Genomic DNA, 13,498 nt, shown 5'->3' on the forward strand with positions numbered 1-13,498 from the left:
GGGATGCCAGTGTTGAACTACAATACTTAGGCAAGATAAAGAATATTCTCTTTAAGCTAGACTGGATAGATGTGAAGATTCTTCTGCCAGCTGTGACAATGAAGGTGAATAATTTCTAGCTTTTAAGATAACACAAAATTCTCCTCCTCAAAGGAAGCCTTTGTGCCTGTGTCATATCCATGGATGGGCATGGTGTACTGGCTCAAAGGGGAAGGCAGCAGAAGCCAGTCAGTGAGGGAAACAGTTTGTTTGCTTTGCAATTATTATCCCCAAAATGACAACAATAATGAGAGAAAACTGATGCTGACAGTTTTGAGATGGAGCAGAGTGGAGATTTACTTGTGAAATAAACAGATTTTTCTTTTCACTAAGAAGCAGCAATAAACCTTCTGTGTGGAGTCATTAAGCTGGCATTATTTTGGGAGACCCATTGTATAGCCTGAGAACATTTGCAAAAGGTATTGAGTGAGGATAAATTCACTTAAGGTACCTCTGTGAGATACAGAAAAGAAATTGGGCAGCTGCAAGGTTGATATTCTAACCTTGAAACAATATGTCTCATATAGGCATGGAAGTGTAATTCCAGACACCAGGTAAAGGACAGTATAACAAAATGGGATTGTCATTTAAAAGATAGATTTTTTTTCTAAAGCAAACTGGGTAGCTTTCTGTGAGAAGGTAAATGATTTTTTTTTTTTTTTTAAAGGAGACTGTGAAGAATTCAATCTACTTAGACTTAACCAAAGCATTTCATGTGGTAGCAGAGGGGAAGTAGGAGCCTGCCAGACTGAACACACTGCTGTGCTATCAATACTTTCTTATTTAAGAAAGTTTGGTATTAATTACCAATACTTGTCCCCAAGTTGCTTCAGGTGCCCAGATCAGAGCATGGGCAGCTGGTGTGGGGTTTGACAAGTCCCCTTCTTGAGGCATTGACTGGTTCAGCTGCCCAGCTGTGCTTCAGCCATGAGAGGTGGCTCATAAACCCCATAAGGTGCAGACTCCCATGGGCACAGACCAGCCCCACATAAGGTCAGAGAGAATATCCTGAACAGGCTTTGTAAGGATCAGAGGAAAGGGTTATTGAGCAGCCAGAATGGGATAAAAGAGCCTGAAGATGCATGTATTTCTGAAAGGAGTTTCAGGCTGATTACATTTGCAGAGCCCTGGAATGGATTACCCAAGGAATCCACTGCCAAGGCTGAAAATCTTTGTTCTGTACTTATGGCATTTACACAGCCCATCCTCCTTACAAAATTGCTGCATTGAACAAAAGGTATCTTTACAGCTTGTAGGGTTTGTAGATTCTGGGATAGTATTTTGCAATGAGAATAACATTTTTTTCCTCTCCTCTTCCAAAGGAATTTTGCTGTAGCCCTAGAAGTGCTGGGACAAATACTTTTCAGCTAGTACAGGCTTCATTTGACCTCTGCATTTTTGCTTTTTGTAAAACTAATGTGAAAATGAGAAAAAGTTGAGCCTAGCAGATCAGTGTGTAAAAGGATGCACCACCAGCACTTCCTCATTTGAAATCCCAACCTTACACTCACAATTAAAACATCTATTTCTGTAGAGGGTTGAATTGTGAGGAGGTAAAAAGTTGAATCCTACTTTTTTTCGAAGCTGAGCCCCTTGCTGGAAATGACATCTCTTTATATGACAAAATATCTCTACCAGGTTCATTTAGCAACATCAGAGGATGATACTTGCTCACTTAGGGCAAAGCGTTATATGCTCAATTTTCTTCACTTTGTTGAGTTTGTCGTGGGATCCATGGCAGATTATCTCAGCATTTTGTTGTTACAGATTTCTTGTCCACTCATATATATGCTATAAAAATCCTGTTTTCTTTCCTCACTTAAACTTTATGTGGTTCTTGTGTGGATACAAGGTCTGGGTTTTTTTATAAAGGTTATCCCCTGGGATCCATTTGCAGTGAATTTTCCTCTCAGAAAAGTAAAATTAGGTTTTAAAGTGGGCTAGGGAAGTTATCTGCACGGTCTTGTGATGAATATGAAACTGGTCCTGTAACTCTGGGTACTGCTCCAAGCAGACAACACAGAGGTACTGACTGGAAACAGATGGGAACATTTTCATAGGGGAAAATGCTCCTTATACTGATTTATTCTGAGTACATTGCAACCAAAAAATGCAAAGAATTCCAGCTCCCCCAGCTCATCTGCTCTGCTGTGGCTTCATCCCAGGAGAGAGAAAAACTGCTGCATGGAAATGGAGGACTAGGCAAGGTCTTGCTGCTGCTGGGTCTGTCCACTTAGGAGAACAAAATTTTGGCAGCTCTAGAGATGCCCAGGATTTCCCTCTGATGCCATGCCCTTTTCCAAGAGATGTCATGTCACTGCTCAGCTTCATCAAATTCTCTTTTTCCTTTTGCTTGTCCTCAAATCTGGAAGGGCTGGGATGGCAGGGGTGAAACCCTGCTGTTCTCCTGCTGCTGGCTTTCTTCCCATCCTTCATCCCTGCTATGCTCAGCCCAGCTCTGCTCTCCCCACTACGGGTAGGGAAGGCAGATGGGAGGAAAATGCAATGCCTGGAGACTCAGCCTCTCTGCCCCTGTCAGTTTACAGTCTAAGGGCAACCTGGCTTTGCACTGAGATGGTGACATGCAGAGAAAAGAGGAAAGGATGGAAGAATCTGCCTTAGACAGGAGGTCAGAGAAGTGGTTTCAGTTCATATCTTCTGTGAGTTGCACTGTTTTAGCCTCCTGGCTTTGCACTGTGTCAATGTCAACATTCGTGCCAGACGTTCAAGGAAAATCAGAACTTTCCTTTACAATTTCTGCTTATTTAAAATAGGATACTAAGGAACAGAGATAAGTGAAAGAAATTGTAAGAAAATGTTCTTTTACTATTCTTTCTATTCTGTATGTGCTATACATGAATTAACTGTGCCATTTACACATTAGTACCCTAAAAAGAAAACCACAAAAATCACCAAAAGGAAATAAATGTGCCGAGTGACAAAAAAGAAAACATGAAGTTACTTTGGATGGGTGACTTTTTTTTTGTTTGTTTGTTTCAACATAAATAAAGGCTAAGCAGTTATGCAGAGTACCCATTTTTTAAAGATAACCTTTAAAAGCACGCAGACTTTTATTGAATAAGATATTATTATGGTATATGCATAGCCTTGGATCACAGCCACAGAAAACAGTTAAAAAGAAGAAAAAATTGAGTTTAAATGATGTATATATATGATATATATATAACCTGTTTGAAGTCTATGTGCAAGTAACCTGTGTAGAAGCTAAGATAATTTTCCTGACTGCTTCTTCTCCATCTCTCCTGCAGAATCTGACCATGTGTATGCTTTTATCTTTGCAGGCAAGGTAACCATAACATTGCAAATCCTCTTGGAAGTCATCCCAGCAGAGGAAGATCAGAAATCATGATCATCATGTACAGCTTTTGGCTTGGTGTTTGATTTCTACCTGAAACAAAACTAGTAGGGAGATTTATCCCCCTTCCTAACATGCTGCAAACTGGAGGAACAAGTCACAGTCACGATGGATACTGAACAAGTCATTTACCAGAATCTTCTTTTATGATACTGTTGCAAAATTTTTTTTTGTCTACATGTAGAAAGCAAGTACTTGTGCTACGAGGGAACTCTTTACTGTTTCTTTTGGTACAGTGTCTTATTTTAACAAACTGTAAGTTCATCAAACTGCAATTTTGTTTGCCTTGTCCCTGAAGATAGGTTCAAGTGATGTGTAATGGCTGGGTGTACCATGAAGAATGTATCTTGCTTTCTGTCCCTGGAGATCTCAACTCTCACCAGAGCAAGGGTGAGATAAAGCTGCTGAATTTCACATACTACATTCTTCCCATCACTCTGTTTGGCAGCTCGATTTGACTTTTGACTCGCTGGAGGCCCCAGCACACAGATGCAGAAGCACCACTCCCTAGCCCTTTGGGATGGCAAACTCATGGTTTCTTCATTCCAGAGTTCTTATACCATCCCAACGGAAACATCTTTTGGGATTAATATTTCTGCCAGTGGGGCAGAAAGATTTTAGCACAGGAATTGTAGCAGTAATTTTATACATGCTAAATTTTTTCCAGGCTGGAATTGATCACTGGTTTTACCAGTGCTTGTGTATCTACACACACAAAATCCAGCAAGTTGAGCAATGACCTTCAAAAGAGTCAAAATATTTTGAAGGTCACCTCCACTGCTGTATGAATATTTCCTATCTGGAAGCATATGGTCCTGCAGTTATCAGTCAGGCAAAGCTGATTTTAAAGTTTTATATCAGTGTTGGTGGGCAGAAATAGATGTCAGTTGGTGGGAACATGGTAAAGACATGACAATAAATGCAATACTTTTTTATGAATAATGTATAAGGCAGGCTACAGCAGATTTGCTGATTTGAGTAGGATATGTGCCTGATCTCTGGGCTTTTCACTCAAGCACACTCCATTTAACAGAGCTTTGGAATACTGAGGAACATGTGCTTTTCCTGTCTTCTCATGGGTTTTATCTCAGCAGAAACAGAGAAAGGCGTTCAAAACTGATAAAATAAAATGAAATTCATCTCCAGAACTATTTTTAGCTGAGCTCTGTCTCAAATATGAGCTGAAATTTTGCCCTTTTTAAAAGATAATTGTATAGCTAAAGAAGTTTTTTAATACTTAGAAATTGAGTTTTATATTCTTAATGACTACCCAACCTTAAGGTTAAGGTTTATTATCACTCCGTTAAGAATATAACACTTAACTATTGAATGCACTACTATTTGAGCTGTCTGCTTTCAGCAAGTCATGTTTCATGAGAATTCTTGTGGAACTAAGCAACATTTAACTTCCTGAACTGGGAGAAAAGCACAACTAGTAGCCAGACCACTACAGTAAAGGGAGACTGTGTATTGTGTGTGTGTTGTATATATCCAGAATACCTACTGCTTTAAAGGTGTACAGTAATGTATCTTAAATGTATACATGTTTTTTTGATTTTGTATCTCTGTGGTGGAATTTCACAAAAGTAGGGAAATGCAAGTAACTGCTTATATGGAGAAGAGCATTAATTTAAGACACAGAAAGCATTTTGCAAACAGTGTTTTTCTTTAAATATTTTCTGTTTACAGTAATTTAGTGTTATTAGAAATTTATTTTAGGCAAACATTTGGAGAGAGTTTTTTGTGTTCAGTGGATGTGTTTGTTTAGTACTTACATTTGGGTCACAGTTCTGCTTTTGAGGCCATCCCCGTTCATCAGGGTTTGGCCTCTGTCGTCATGGAGCATCTTCAAAGTGCACAAACACTACTTCTCTCTGACAGAAATAAACTGTCTGGCACCCTGCAGGAGTGCACCCAACCCATTCCTCCCCTAATGAATGCAAAGTGCACGGGATCCAGAACAAAACCACTTCCAGAGCGACCATGGACGTGACTTTTTCACTCTGTTTCATTCCCATGTATTCACTCCTGTTGTGCCACAATACTTGAAAGTTGAATTGTAGGCAGTGTTAACTTGTAGAAATAAAGAGGCTCCATAAATATAAAAATAAATGTTGCTTTATTTCCTCATCGTGGTCTTTAATATTTAGAAATGTTTCTGAAGCCTGATTCAGTGAACAAATTTTTACTAGGTTTGGTTCATGTAAAGGGTTAATTTCTCTCAAGGGAAATCCTAGGACTTGTTGATTATGAAGTTTTATATTTTAGGAAGGAAAACACATGTAAAATAAAAGTCTGGATTTTTTGAAGGTGCACAGGGATTTTAATTTCAGTTTAAGTTTCTTTAGTACATGCAAGTACAGTACAAAATAATGTAATTGGGTTTCCACTGTATTATGGAAGTCAGTATTAAGAATTTTTATTACACTTGAAAGTGAGGCATATCTTCAGAAACTGAGGAAAAACATTTTTTCTTTAAGCATCAAGTTCTCTTATAAGATTGAAAAGAAATACTTAACAGAGTCATAGAGGAAATTCTTTTAGAATAAAGAATAGACATTAGCTATACCTTTTCTTATTAGGGCCTGAGGTGGTCAGGCCAATGAGATTATTTCTGTGGTTCTTCTTTTTCTTGCCTTTTGCACTTTTATATCAACTGGATGTGCCAAAAGATCTTTCTTTTTGTTTAGGTGGTTGTTGCTAGTTTTTTACTTCTTTGAATTTGTTGCTTTTCTGGGGTACAGGTAAAAGTGTCACTGAAGGTAAGAGAAATGAACATCTTATGTGAGTAGCAAATACTGCTCAGGTTTAGTGTAACACAGAGAAACTGTTCAGCACCTGAAGCCTCTGAAAGGGCTGATGTGCCTTTGCATCTCCTAATCTGGAGCATCACAATTCCCCCATAAGAATTATTTCTTTTCAATTCAAATTGCAACAGAAGCGTCTTTTGACCACACTACATCTTCTGCATTTTTCAATCTGAATGAAAAACAAACAAAAAAACTTTGCTTGCCAAAGGTTCACGTGCCTTTCACTATATACATATAAATATAACTCCTTGGCTGAAAAATCATGCTCCTGCTTTTATTTTCACAGGAAAAGCAGGCTTCAATTTACGAATAGTTGTCAAATATTTTTCTACAGAAGGAAGTAGTAGTTAGCTATATCTACAAGGTGCATAATTGTGTTGATGTAACAAGATAAAGAGGATTTCCCATTATGTTCAGTGCCTCCAGCATTTCTAACTTAAGAATTAGCCATATATCAGGATCCAAACAGATTTTAATTAGCCTGTCTTTGAGAAACGTGTGTTGATCTTTCTTAGGAGGAATTAGTTATTTCATTTTACAATGTATCTATCAAATACTATGTTTAATGACCAAGCAGACCAAGGTTTGGACAGCAGAGCATGGAGCAGCTAATTAATATACTGAAATCCAGTACAAAAATTGTATTTATATCTGGGAAGGATGCAAAGTACAAAGTCTGGCATTTGAACCCAGGCAGGATTGGTCAGGGGGAAGAGCACGACAATGTGTGATGACCCCTAATGGTCATAGGGCAGCTGCCTAAGGCTGGAGACCCTCCTGCAGGAAAACCATCCTAAAAATGTATATTTGTGCCCATGTATATACAGTTTGTGTCCTCCCTAAGGTGCTGTTTAGTCCCTTTTAGCCTGGCTCTATCCCTGGCAGGACAAGTCTCAGGGAAGGCTGGTACTGTCAGAGTGAGATGGCAGATTGAGATATCCCTGTGCCTTTTCTGTAGAAGATATCACTTCTTTTGAAGTGAATTTTCTTTTGCCCCTGGAACATCCCCTGCATTCTTTGAACCATTCCTCTCTGGTGGTGTCTGGAGTAACTGGGGAAAGCCTCTTTAAACACCTCTGGGGATTTGTTGGGGCTTGGCAAACTGATGGAGTTTTTCAGTTTGCTTCAGAAGCCTGTAGAATTTTCTTGCATGCTAGTCCATGCTAAATTTGTTTTCTATTGTATTTTTGCCAAGGTACTCTTGGAGAACATGTCAACAATTGACACCATTTCTGTTTACATTTGCTTTCTTGTTTCATTTTTTATTCAAAGAAACTTTTGAAATAATTTTTCCTTGAAGTACAAAGATGTAAATGGATAAAAACACCTGTTCCAACAAAGGATTAACTTTATCAAGCAAGAGTGTGGATCCTCCTCGTATTTCCTGTAACCCGAATGTCTACAGTGTTGTGATGTATATCAAAGCTTTGAGATTTTCTAAATATGATATTGGTGATGATCCAACATGGTTATAAAAATGCTGTGGCTACAGTCAGTTTTATGCTCCTGTAGCTCAGCCTCTGCTCCCAACTCAAGTTACTCAATGTTCCCACTGGTAAACTTTTCTACAGGCCTTTTTCAGATCCAGGAATTCACCTATCTCTCCTTTGAAAGGGCAATGCCATCCTTTCCTTTGTGGTTCACCTCAGCTCCCTGAGCTGGATGTTAGCAGGTGACCTTAGCTCTAGACAGGCCCTTAGCTGAGCCCAGGGATTCTTCTGTTCCAGGGAAGTTGGAACCCTGGGTTTTAAAAAGTAGCTGGCTTTTGCAATTATCTCTCTCATTTGTACTTAAAATGTTTTATAAAACTGTTAGATAGGAATTTTTGGTGCTGTTTTTTTTGATGTGGTTTTGTGTGTGTCTGTGTGTTTGTGAATTTTATTTTTTCCCCCTTCCTGTTAGTTATGAGAAGTTAAATGTTATGGGATCTTCTAATTTTACCCTGTGCCTTTGGCTGTGCCTGAAGAAAGCCATTTGATGCAGTTTCAGCTGCCAATATCTCTTTGCCACTCAGTCATTACAGTGTAATTGGATCTAAAGTACGTGGATAATTTGCTGCTAGCAATTCTGGCTTATCTTAATTATGATTTCCAGCTGATTTCTAACAATACTCATCAATGAATATGCATGGCATAGCAGTCAGACTGGTGCAGGTGAAAGAAAAACTCTGTTTGAGAACTTGAGCTTTGCTGCTACCTACATACCAAGCTGTTTAAAAGCATCAAGGCAGGATCTCTGCCTTAAACTGGATGGAGGCTTTCAGAAGGGCTAATGACACAGCCCAATGAGTGCAAATGTTTTGGATTCTGTATACGTGTGCATTCTTCCACATTTGGCAAAATTTCTGGGAGAAAATGAGGAAAATCTGAGAGGTATAAACGTGACCTCCTAGGCAGACGATTTCCCCAGTACTTTCTTCTGCATTCACCCTGACTGAAGGCTACAAATATATTTTCACTGAGAGCATTTCTATTCAGTGTTTCTTCTGCAAGCCAGCTCTTTGAAACATCTGTATTTAATTTTAAACTGGGTGCTATTCTTACCCGTCTGCTTGTGATTTTTTTTAAACCTCCTATTTTTCCTCACCTGAAAACTGTCATGTCATAGAAAACTGGTTTTACAGGTTGCAACAGTACTTTTAAAAAGTAACACAGTCATAAATTAGGGTCACATAAAGATCTAAAGCAGTTCCAAGCAGCTCCCTCCTCCCGGGCTCATACAGTATTGTTTGCAGATTGCAGCTGGAGGATCTTAAAGTTTATCACAGCAAATACTCAGCTCCCCTCAGGCATCAAGGATGTGGTGTTTTATTAGAATCCTTGCACTTGCACTTCAACACCTGATTAGAGGTTCTGACTTGGCCAAGTTGGTGTTGGAAAATTTGGGCACGTAATAAACCTCACGTGAGGTTATGAAAACTCTGTGGGATAGTGAGAGATTTGGACAAGCTGAAAGACTATGTGCACAGCAGTGAATTTTATTATTAGCCATCTATGTATAACTAATTACTTGCATATTTTCAATTACCAATAACTGAACTGAAAAATAGCTGTTATACTGTTTTAGAGAGGTGTTTCTTTTGTTTGTTTGTTTTAGTTTTTCTTTCCTTTGTTTTTGAGCATTATATTCAGGACAGCTCTCTCAGGTGTTCTGCTTGAAAGCTGGGGCAGACAAAGAAGCTTTTAAGGGAATTCTCACTGTATTTTCTCTACGTGCCCTGCACAGTGCAAGTCAATATTCATAAATTACTTTTAGCTGCTCTTAGTATTTCCCATCTCTGTTTGCTAATTCATATACCAGATATATTTAAAATGAACCACTAAACATCAGGGGATTTGATGCTTGTTCCACATGCAACAGCTCACTATTGAACAAAATTCCAGTGCTTTGTACTAATGCTAAGCCCTACCTTTGATTTTGTAATAAGTACAGGAGTCAGAGGCAGAATAAATCAGACCCTATACTGTCAGGTTGGCAGAGATGACTGATCATAGCTTTCTGGCAGCCCTGCATTTGACTGCAAGTCTCATGCAGCCCTACTTTAGATCATCTAGAGGCATCTGGATGATGAAAAGCAGGCTGGTTTAGAGGACAGAATACAGTGCTGCACCGCTGTCATGTTTATTTAGTGGCATGTGTCTGCTAAAATGCTTCAGGTTGTAGCTCATGGTAATAATTCTCTCTTGTGTTGAATCCATCTTGGCCCATTTTTATTCCTTTACCCATATTTTAAACAAAAATTGTTTTCAAAAACCTTTCCAAAATGGAAACAAAGCCTTTATCTAAAGCAGACACATGTGAGTAATAAAATAGCTCATTTCTGCACTCGCTAAGAGTGCTGTTTTTAGAAATGAAATCATTATGTGTTAGTCAAAAGGTTAGGTGGTCACCCCAACACTCATGTTCTTCCTGCTTTAGAAAAAACTCTTTACTCAAGTATCAGAAACTCTCTAGTCCTACAAATTTGAGTTTGGTTGCTGTTTGGCTCTTGGTGATGGACATCTGCACCAAAGCTCTGGTTTTGAATATTGAATTTGGATCTGAAACCCAAAAATTTTTCTGGGCAGAGGGAGCAAGGAGCAGCAGCCTGTGACTGTCGCCCTGTCCTGGAGGGGTTTGTGCATCTGTCATAGGAACAGGACTCATCTGGAAGCTGCTCTCATGGAGAAATTGTAGTTCGTTCATGTTATGAATATGCCTGCATACAAACCACAGACTGGTACAGCACATTGTGCTGGGTTTTCTCACAGTTTTTCAAGGTGTTATTTGAGATGCATTTATGTCTGCCTTGTATGGCTTTAATTTGGCTTTCTCTTTTATAATACAAATGATTTTCTGTGTATACACAGAGATGTATGTATTCTTTAGGGCTGGTGATGCAGAGCTGCACTCCCGTGTTGCAAGTTTAAGACAATCAATGAAGTATTATTTAATGCATGCCAACTTCTTTTTTAATGCTATTTCTAAAGTAAATTGCAGCAAGCACACAGCTATCCACTATGGAATAATAAATTGATATAGAATGTGTGGGGAAAAGGCAATAAGCCAGAATCATTAAAAAGCTCAGTGCACCACTCCAGCAACACAAAGCAGCCATAAAGCTGAGGTTGGAACTGCACACAGCAAATGGTGTACACCAGTAAATCTGGCCCTGGTAATTTTATTGCAAGTGACATGCAAGCCAGAAAAACATTTAGATAATTGAAATTAACGCTTTTAACAATGATCTATAAAGCAGTGAATGATAATCAAGAGGTTCTTTCAAGCTCTTTGTAGCAAACTTATAGTACTTCACACTCTATTTTTCTCCAATATAAAGGAGACAAAACAACACAGACCCTCTTTTCCTTAAGAATGGATCATCTTTTTGGTAAGGTATCATACCAGCCTCTACTTTGCCAAACACTACAAATGTGCATGGATTGAAGGCTTGTTATTTTGGTCTTGGAACAAAGTTAGATAAAAAAGGAAAAGATAATAAATAGGAGCTGTTGGAAAAACATGAAACAGATTTTTTTTTTTTGATTGATGCAAATCTGCACCTGTGTTTACTCATATCAAAGTGACTGTGCATACCAGATCATGTGAACATAGCCCTTGGGTAGGTAGAAAGGCTGCTGCAATCTTTGAAGTCTTTTGGAGGGTGTAACCACTACTGTAAAACTTTGGATATTCTTCACTGATACTCTCAAAGTTAAAAAGTTTTTATTTTGCATTTAATCCATTCCATGTTTTTCGATGTTGCTCTTAAGATACAACCATTTCCTTTCTTTCTGACCAAATTGAAGAAAGAGAAGATTCAATCTCTCATCTCTCTCAACAATGTCAGCTTTTTAATGTTGGATCAGCTATTTAAATCACTGTTTTACCATATTATTGGCCACTGTCTCTCATTAAACTGCCCCCAAAGCCACCAGGCAGGGAGCCTGGTATTTTACCACACCCCAACCAGGCAGCAAGCCTTTAAAATGAACCTGGGGAGAAGTGGGAACACTGCCTTGCATCATGTTGTGCACAGGGGTGAAACGTTTCCCTGTGGATTAGAACTAAAATCCTACCAGGACCCTTTTTAAAACTGAGCTGGTTTTGCTTATCTGAGTTCTGTGCAGAAATCTCTGCCATCTCTTTCTAGTCTATCAATCTGAGCTCTTTCATGAATACCAAATTCATTTCAAAAAATCAGAGTCAGTAAAATATCTCTGTAGAGGAAGCAGCAGTATTGGGAGAGAGATGGAAATGTGGGTTTGCATTAAATTCCCCTTTTTTGTCAGATGATAAGGATGCTTCAGAAGTAGTACTGCAAATATTTTTTTAAAAAACCCAATCGTTCCTCTACACTAATATAAAACATTTTGTTCTCAAATAAAAGCAGACAAATATGTGTGTGTGAGAGAAGAAATAAAGCATTGCAGGTGTGAGAACACATAAGAGCAATATTCTCTGTACTACTCCTGAAACTCTGGGGAGGGAATGAGTGCTTCAGGAGGGGAGTTGTGCTGCCAAAATTCTGGGACTCTGATATTCCTGTCTCTTCTCCTGAGCACCTCCAGCATCAGTCTTTTAGGTGCTGCCACTGTGGAGAAATTTGGCTGGAGTGGTTTACCCTGTCTTGATGGTGGGAAAGGTGCAATGTGCCTGGAAAAGTCATCAGCCCCCATGGAGAGGTGACCCCATACCCAGTGGGACTGTGGAATATAGTGAGAACAAAGTCTGAGAAAAAATGGGTGGCTTTTGAGATCCCACCCAGAAGCCCATGTTTGTGACAAATATAAGTTACTGGAAGCTGTAAAACCAGGAAACCTTTTACACTGATCTCCAGTATAAAAGAAATTGAGATCCAAGGTGAACGTAGAGATGATGTCAGTGCTGTGCTCCTGTCTCCGTGGGGGACAACTAATTCGGCTCCCTGGAGAGGTAAACACATCTCAGGGGGAAAAAAATAAAAAAAGGCTCAGCTCATGAGGGCAGTTGTGAAAGTTGGGTTATTTTAGGAGGTTGGAGAAAAGGAGACAGGCTGAGTTGGGAGGATCAGGACAGTATGCCCACAGTGCCATCACCTGTAGGAAAGAATGGGCAGAGTTTTCTCCCCATGAATTTCAAGTCCTAGTGTCTTGAAGAGGAAATTACAGGCTTAAAGTCCCCTTAAATAGGAATGTCAGAGATACAGACCTATCTCTCCTTCCAGAGGAAACTGGTGGCTGCTGTATGAAACCTGAGGGCAGGTAAGAGTAGCCTGGAGCAGCAGGCTATACTGACCAGGACTAGGCTGAAAATAGGTCAAAGCTGTTGTTTGTCCAAACAGAGAGTGAGTGTTCATATAAACCTTTACAAATATCTGATTTGCCTGCCGTGTTTTTCCCCATATTTACATTCAGGCAACAAATGCATTTGAGTGTGGGTGACATTGTACCAATTAAAAAAACGGAGGTTTCTTGACAGTCGAATCATACTCAATAGTATTTGAGAAATCTTGTTTTGAAATTTTTAGTCTACAACTGAGATATTATATCCATTAAAAATTTGTGACTGACTGGTTGAGACAAGCACATAATATTGTTTTTGTTCTGCTAAGACTCCTATTGATGTTGTGGATTTCTCATACCTAGAAATGTTCAAAGCCAGATTTGATGGAGCTTTAAGCAACCTGATCTAATCAAAGGTGACTCTGCTTAAGGCACGGGGGTTGGAATGAGGTGATCCTTAAAGTCTTTGCAAACCCAAACTATTTTATGTTTTTATTCCAAACATTTATATTCAAAGGATAACAGGAAGA

At 39.1% G+C, this 13,498-nt stretch overlaps 1 protein-coding gene across 1 annotated transcript in view; it reads left to right on the forward strand.

The window, feature by feature from the left end:
- SLC7A11 (solute carrier family 7 member 11) overlaps positions 1 to 5,545 on the forward strand; it is a 59,433-nt gene extending 53,888 nt beyond the window's left edge. The window contains exon 12 of the mRNA XM_014891955.2: positions 3,342 to 5,545. Coding sequence (XP_014747441.1) covers positions 3,342 to 3,409 — 68 coding nt within the window. The 3' untranslated portion in view covers positions 3,410 to 5,545. The remainder of the gene's footprint in view (positions 1 to 3,341) is intronic.
- The last annotated feature ends 7,953 nt before the right edge of the window (positions 5,546 to 13,498 follow it).

The sequence above is a fragment of the Sturnus vulgaris genome, chromosome 4 (assembly GCF_052056855.1).
Source record: "Sturnus vulgaris isolate bStuVul1 chromosome 4, bStuVul1.hap1, whole genome shotgun sequence".
NCBI lineage: Eukaryota > Metazoa > Chordata > Aves > Passeriformes > Sturnidae > Sturnus > Sturnus vulgaris.